The sequence below is a fragment of the Anser cygnoides genome, chromosome 3 (assembly GCF_040182565.1).
Source record: "Anser cygnoides isolate HZ-2024a breed goose chromosome 3, Taihu_goose_T2T_genome, whole genome shotgun sequence".
Taxonomy (NCBI): Eukaryota; Metazoa; Chordata; class Aves; order Anseriformes; family Anatidae; genus Anser; species Anser cygnoides.
The window spans coordinates 35,584,422-35,591,335 of record NC_089875.1 but is presented as its reverse complement, the minus strand read 5'-3'; the positions used below and the strand labels follow the sequence as shown (position 1 = coordinate 35,591,335).

At 53.9% G+C, this 6,914-nt stretch overlaps 1 protein-coding gene across 2 annotated transcripts; it reads left to right on the top strand.

The window, feature by feature from the left end:
- The first annotated feature begins 361 nt into the window (after positions 1 to 361).
- Positions 362 to 6,034, top strand: CYP1B1 (cytochrome P450 family 1 subfamily B member 1). 2 transcript variants are annotated; one of them, XM_048047730.2, is made up of 3 exons: positions 362 to 896; positions 1,353 to 2,369; positions 3,116 to 6,034. In XM_048047730.2, the coding sequence occupies exons 1-3, from the start codon at positions 877 to 879 to the stop codon at positions 3,726 to 3,728; spliced, it is 1,650 nt and encodes a 549-aa protein (XP_047903687.1). In that variant the 5' UTR covers positions 362 to 876; the 3' UTR covers positions 3,729 to 6,034. The 2 variants fall into 2 exon arrangements, with proteins under 2 accessions (XP_047903687.1, XP_047903688.1); XM_048047731.2 differs by having other exon boundaries at positions 1,244 to 2,369.
- Positions 6,035 to 6,914: the final 880 nt, after the last annotated feature.

The following is a 6,914-nucleotide window of genomic DNA, read 5'->3' as shown; positions in this document are numbered from 1 at the left end:
CCGGGCCGGGGCTGCAGCCCCCGTTCCCCTCCGGGGCCGGGCGGAGGGGACTGAAGGGCAAAAAAACCAACCCTCCGGGAGCGGGAGGGAGGCAGGGGCGAAGCCGGAGGGCGGCGAGGCCGGCGGGGGGCGAGCTGCCCGGCGCTCCCCCGCCGCCTTCCCCCCGAGCCGCTGTCAGGTACGGCGAGGAGGGGTAGGGGCCCGGGGAGGAGATGGCTGGAGGCTTTCCAGCCCCGGCTCACGCAATGCAAACTCCGCACGCAACGGGGAGGCGACAGGCGGAGGAGGGGAAGCTCGGCAGCTCCCTCAAGCCGTCCCCCCCCCCTCCCCCCCCCCGAGATGCAGGGAGACGGTGCCTCCTGACACAAGGGGGGCTGCTGCGAGCCTCCCGGCCGCTCTCCTCCGCCGTGGAAAAAAAAAAAAAAAAAAAAAAAAAGGCATCCGGCGGCTCAGCCGCTCGGCTTGGCGACGGACCAAGGGCGGCTGGCAAATAGCGGCGACCCCTCCGGCCAGGGGAAGGGCCATTTGTCAGCGGGGCCAACTGCGGCACGCCCGCACCGCAGCGCACCGCGGATGCCGGGGGATTTAAAGCCGCGGCTCCCCATGCCAGGAGCCCAGGCGAGGCTGCTCCGGCTCCGGCTCGGCGGGGCGGGCGGCTCCGCTCTCGCCCCCTGAGCCCCCCGCACCCCTCTGCCGTGGAGGCTGCGGCAGGTGGCTGCCGGCGGGGCGAGCTCCGAAGGGCGAAAGCGCCGGGAAGGTGACAGCGGCTCCATGGGGGGCAGGAGCCGGGGCTCCTGATGAGATTCCCGGAGCCCGGGACCTGAACGCCGCGCTCAGCAGCCGCCCGGCTCCTCTCCATCCTCCCCGAGGGCTCGGATGGAGGCTGCGTGCAACAGGTCAGTCCTGCCGCCTCCCTCCTTCTTCGGGCAGGCTGCAGCACACGGGGGGAGCGCAGCCCGCGGTCACCCCCTGCCACCGAGGAGCGGGGCCGGGGGCAGGCTCGGCAGGAGGGGGCTCCGCGGCTCTCTAGCCCGGCGGAGCGCTGCCGAGCGCCGGGGTGAACCTGTCTGCGTGCGGCACACGCCGGCCGGCTGCGGGGAGCTCGTCCGGCCAGAGCATCCTCCCCTGCCTCAGCCGTCCGCCCCGCTGCAAACCTCCCCCGGCAGGAGGGAGAGAGCAGCGGCCCCGCCGCTTTTGATCCCTTATTGTTAATTGTCCCCTTTTCTCGTTTCTTTTTGCACAGGACCCAGGCGGGCGCGTAGCGGGGACGCGCCGCCACCCCTGCGCCCGGCCGGCCGCCGGCGCGCCCCCGCGCCCTCGGGCTCCCTCTGACCTGTCCCCTTCCCTTGCAGCATGGCCCTGGAGAGGCTGGGGGAAGCCCTGCGCGGCCCCCCGGCCCCGCAGAGCTGCCTGCTGCTCCTCGTCTGCCTGCTGGCCGCCGTGCACCTGGGCAAGCTCCTCCTGCAGCGGCGGCGGCGGCGGCGGCAGGGCGAGCGCCGGGGGCCGCCGGGCCCCTTCCCCTGGCCGCTGATCGGCAACGCGGCGCAGCTGGGCAGCGCCCCGCACCTCTCCTTCGCCCGCCTGGCCGGCACCTACGGCGCCGTCTTCCAGCTGCGCCTGGGCCGCTGGCCCGTGGTGGTGCTGAACGGCGAGCGGGCCATCCGGCAGGCGCTCGTCCGCCAGGGGGCCGCCTTCGCCGGCCGGCCGGCCTTCCCCTCCTTCCAGCTGGTGTCGGGCGGGCTCAGCCTGGCCTTCGGCGGCTACTCGGAGCTGTGGAAGCTGCACCGGCGGGCGGCGCACGCCACGGTGCGGGCTTTCTCCACCGGCAGCCCCGCCACCCGCCGCCTGCTGGAGCGGCACCTGCTGGGCGAGGCGCGGGCGCTGGTGGCGCTGCTGGTGCGGGGCAGCGCCGGCGGCGCCTTCCTCGACCCGTCGCGGGTGCTGCTGGTGGCCGTGGCCAACGTGATGAGCGCCCTGTGCTTCGGCCGCCGCTACAGCCACGGCGACGGCGAGTTCCTGCGCCTGGTGGGGCGCAACGAGCAGTTCGGGCGCGCCGTGGGCGCCGGCAGCCTGGTGGACGCCCTGCCCTGGCTGCGCCGCTTCCCCAGCCCCGTGCGCGCCGCCTACCGCGCCTTCCGCGACCTCAACCGCGACTTCTACGCCTTCGTCCGCCGAAAGTTCCTCCAGCACCAGCGCAGCCTGCGGCCCGGGGCCGCCCCCCGCGACATGATGGACGCCTTCATCCGCCTGCAGCGGGAGCAGCCGCGCCTGCAGCTCGAGCACGTCCCCGCCACCGTCACCGACATCTTCGGCGCCAGCCAGGACACGCTCTCCACCGCCCTGCAGTGGCTCCTCATCTTCCTCATCAGGTGCGAGGCGGGCGGCGAGGGGAAAGGGGGAGGCTGGGGGGGTAACACGCTGCCCCCCCCCCCCGGCGGGACGGGCGGCTTGAGAGGCGTCGGGAAGAAAATCGCGGCTGGGCAGGAATAGGAAAAGGTCTAAGAGAGCACACAGGAAACACGGGGTGAGGAAATCACACCTAAACGGTAGTAGAAAAGGGTCCAACAGAGTACACGGACTAAGAACAGGATATTCATAAAACCCTTCTGAGCACCGTTAGCAGGGATTTTTCAAAGCATGCAGACCTCCGCGGGTGCGTAACACGCCTAGCGATAACAAACCCCGTGCCGGCTTCTAGGACACACACACAGCTGACAAACCAAGTCCTCGTTCTGCCAGAAAGCCCCGTATTTAAAAAAGTAATGTTCGCTGTAGAACGAAACTTCAAAATTGGATCAGTACATTCAGCTTCGAAACATTTTAAGTTAATTTCACTCTTCATATTAATGTCACGTGATCGTTTCTCAACATGAAAACTGAGCAAACCTAAAATGACACCACTGCATGGAAAATTGTGATTTCACAAAGTTTTCCATCAAGATCTACATGAGCAAAGTTTAAAAATATTTCAGGAACAAGCTGCCTGATTTAGAGCAGGGATGAGGATCTGTGAAAAACGTTTACAGCACGGGTTTATTTAAAAAGCATTGTTGAAAAAGATGACTAAATCTTTTGAAAGTGTTATGTATGTACACACGCTTACTTTAAATGGCAGGTATCCCAAAGTGCAGGCCAAAATGCAAGAAGAAGTGGACCGGATTGTTGGGAGAGACCGCCTGCCGTGTGCTGAAGATCAGCCCCACTTGCCCTACATCATGGCTTTCTTGTACGAGTCCATGCGGTTCAGCAGCTTCGTGCCCGTTACCATCCCACACGCCACCACGACCAACACCTTCATAATGGGCTACCTCATTCCCAAGGACACCGTGGTATTTATTAATCAGTGGTCAGTGAATCACGACCCAGCAAAGTGGTCCAACCCAGAGGACTTTGACCCAACGAGATTTCTGGATGAGAACGGCTTCATCAACAAAGATCTCACTAGCAGCGTGATGATTTTCTCGCTGGGAAAGCGGCGGTGCATCGGAGAGGAGTTGTCCAAGATGCAGCTGTTTCTCTTTACCTCCATACTGGTGCATCAGTGCCATTTTACTGCTAATCCAAATGAGGATCCTAAAATGGACTTCACTTATGGGTTGACCATTAAACCGAAGCCATTTACTTTGAATGTTACGCTTAGAGATAGTATGGATTTGCTTGATAAGGCTGTCCAGAGACTGCAAACAGAGAAAACAGCCAATGAAAGTCAGCTGTCTGCAAACACCTAAGCACCGAGCCTCGCATCTAAAGATACTCCCTCTCTCTTTTTAGAATTAAATAAGTTATAGTTTGTTTTGCTGATTTTTTTTTTTTTTTTTTTGGAAAATAGCCAACATTGCAAGGAACAAGAGCAGAAATGAAAACTTCACAAGACATAATTCAGTACTCTCTAACTCTAGGAGAGCCAGGGGAATGATTTAATATATTAAACGTTAACAAACATATGCAGTTTGAAAGCAAGACTCATTTCCTTGCATGTTCACAGAAGTTTCCATTGTAAAGCACATTTTATTTACTGACTGGTTGGATGGAGCACCTCTGGAAACTGGTGGTACAATCCTTTCCGTGTCTCCATACGCTGTGCCTTAACTCTAACTTTGCCTTCAGTGACTCCACATCCCAAAGTAAGATCTTGTACTAACAAAAAAAAACACAGAAACCAACCAGCCAAACATGCTCAGAATATTGTAGCCTCCCTCTGAATTCACTGTACTGGAAAGAGCCATAAGCATGTGGCAAGCCCTGTGTTGTGACTGCTGGGGATGTACATTAATGCCTCAATAATAAATGTTTAAATGAGTTTTGGTAAAATGCCAATGTAAAGTCTTGCCTTTAACATTCCAAAGTGTTTACATAAATGACTTTAAAAAAGTTGCTTATGAGCACAACATTTTAAAATACAATTCATATTTTATATGAGAATGAACAGAATGTCCTGATACAATAACTTTTCGTTAAGTTTTGAAAGGAAAGGTCAAGTTTGATATGTCACCAAATAGCAAACATGATATAATCCATATGCTGATATGTTCATTAGCAGGAAGAAAAGAGATACTTGAATTAGAAAGCTCCTGTAAAGGAAAAGCTGAACTTTTTGTTTCTCTTGCAAAGTATTAATGCCCTATCCCTGGGCACATAGGTAAGTCCATTTAAGATTCACATGTTCCAAGGTATGCAGAAGTGAGAATTTGTGGATTCTACATTGAAACACTCATGCCGCAAGCCTCAAGTAATGCCTACAGCAAATACAGGCCAGCTCACCACTCATTCTGTTAGGCTGAGTTTAATGGTGCATCCAAAAATTAACTACATACTTTTTCTTAGACTTTGTTCCAAGCAAATCATGCTAAAACTAACATTACACATCCTGATTACTGTACATGTTAACTGAAGAAAAAGGTACTTCTAACTTCTTTTTTTGGTGAGGCAAATGGTTAAAAACAAAAATCTAAATTACTATTTTAAAGTAAAACATACATGTGAAACTTTGTGGCCTTGAACCTCTGGTTAATGTTTGTGCACACAAGCAGCCTGCAATTCTCTGAAAGACAAGCCATCATACATAAATGCCTGATTTTGAAAAGCGCTGGGCATTTCCTAGGAGATACAGATCACCGCATGACATCCATCAGAAATGGGAGTACCTCACAAACCAAGGTGTTTGTAGACCTAGAAAACAAGGGCACGACGCTGCAAAGTGAGGTAGCCCTGTGAGACCCAAGCAAGTCAAGGGTTGCCGGGCCAGGTCTTCTCATAGATGGCCAGTCTTCATCACATTGGCAGCGGTGACAGTGCTCATATTGACGTAGGTAAGAGCTGGGTTGGTGGTACCATCCTCACTTTCTCAAGTAGAAACTTCACTGCTGCTGTTTTCATAGCCTGAACCAAGTCTAGCAGTACTGCTGCGTAGCCCCACACAGTAGTGCTGTAACCATTTCAGGTCTTCGATTTCATACGGCATCAATCCCCTTTTTTCAAAGCTTAAACACACACACGAACAACAAAACCCTTTCTTTGCCATGCAAAAAGAGTAACCTCAGGTGTTTTTCTGAATTTTGTACAAGTCTGTGATATCCCAGAACTTAGCCTATACCTGTGAAAAGCTTTATATGATAGTCAACATTTTCATATCGAGATCTACATTAGATCAAATGCTAGCAAGACAGTTTTCTTCATACCTTTTTAAGTATCATTATTAAAAAAATATATCAAGGATATAACCTGCAACTGAATAGTTAGTCTAACTCAAGGATCACTCATTCATCGTATAGTAAAAAAGGCATTTGCAACTTTGTACTCTTCCAAAAGCTTTACCTACGCATTGGCTACTAATGCAGCTTCCATTCACACTGCTCATGCCTGTCAGGGGGGACACACGCTCTGTAGCTGCTGGTCAATTAGTGCCTTGTGTAAAGTTACTCTAATTTAGTAGCACCCATTTAGAATGTATGCAGTTGTTCAGTGTGCTAACTTCTATGGTCATTTTGAGATCGGTTGTGTTACCAAAATATTAAATAAAATTATTCTTATACTGCTTTGGCTTCATTTGTGTGTGACTTCCTAACGTTAAGATAAAGTTATTATTACTGATCGGGAAAGTATTCTTATTTTAGACCTTCGCTGTTCATGTACCTTTCACCCTCTTCCCATTTCTGGATGTTGAGGTTTTTCTGCCCGATCACCCCTTGCCACCTGCATTCACACGTCGTGCTATCAGCAGTCCCTGCTGCTCGCCTGGCAGCACTCTGAATTCTCTTGTGTCTTTGGCTTTCTTCTCATACCTGCCAATCTCTCCTCAGCCTGCTCGATCTGCATTTTCTACTTCCCTCTGGCATTTCAGCTGACTTCCACCTCCCCTGATTTCAAGCCCACAAACTGGTCTTCCTTTTTTTTTTTTTTTTTCCTCCCGCTTCTATATCTAGTGCTGGCATCTACGCATTCCTGACAGCGGGTCCCCACCACCACCCGTGGGACCAATTTGTGCCATTTTGGCCTCAGTTGTATAGTCAGGAGCACCAGGAAGGAAACCTCAGGGCCAAACATGCCTTACCGTGCCCCCACAGCACAACCTCCTACAAAGTCAAGGAACAACAACAAAAGCTGCGCAGGCTGACGAGGGGCAGCTCCCTGCTGACATGGGATTTTTTTTCCCCCCCCCAGAGTTTCTCCCTGAGGGGGTGGGCGGGATTCTGAGTACTGGATGAGCTGGTGAGATGAGAAGGAGCACAAGCTGAAGAGGACTTTCAAACGCCCCCTAGAAGTAGCTAAGGAGCCGTGGAGTAGATTCAGTGTCCAAAGGCACCCATGCAGTGCGTACGTGGCTGGGGCTGACCAGCAGGGGACACAGCATAGAGAAAAGGCGTCCTCCCTGGGGCAAGGCCCAGGAGCAGCACTGTATGCTCGAGATGCTGCCA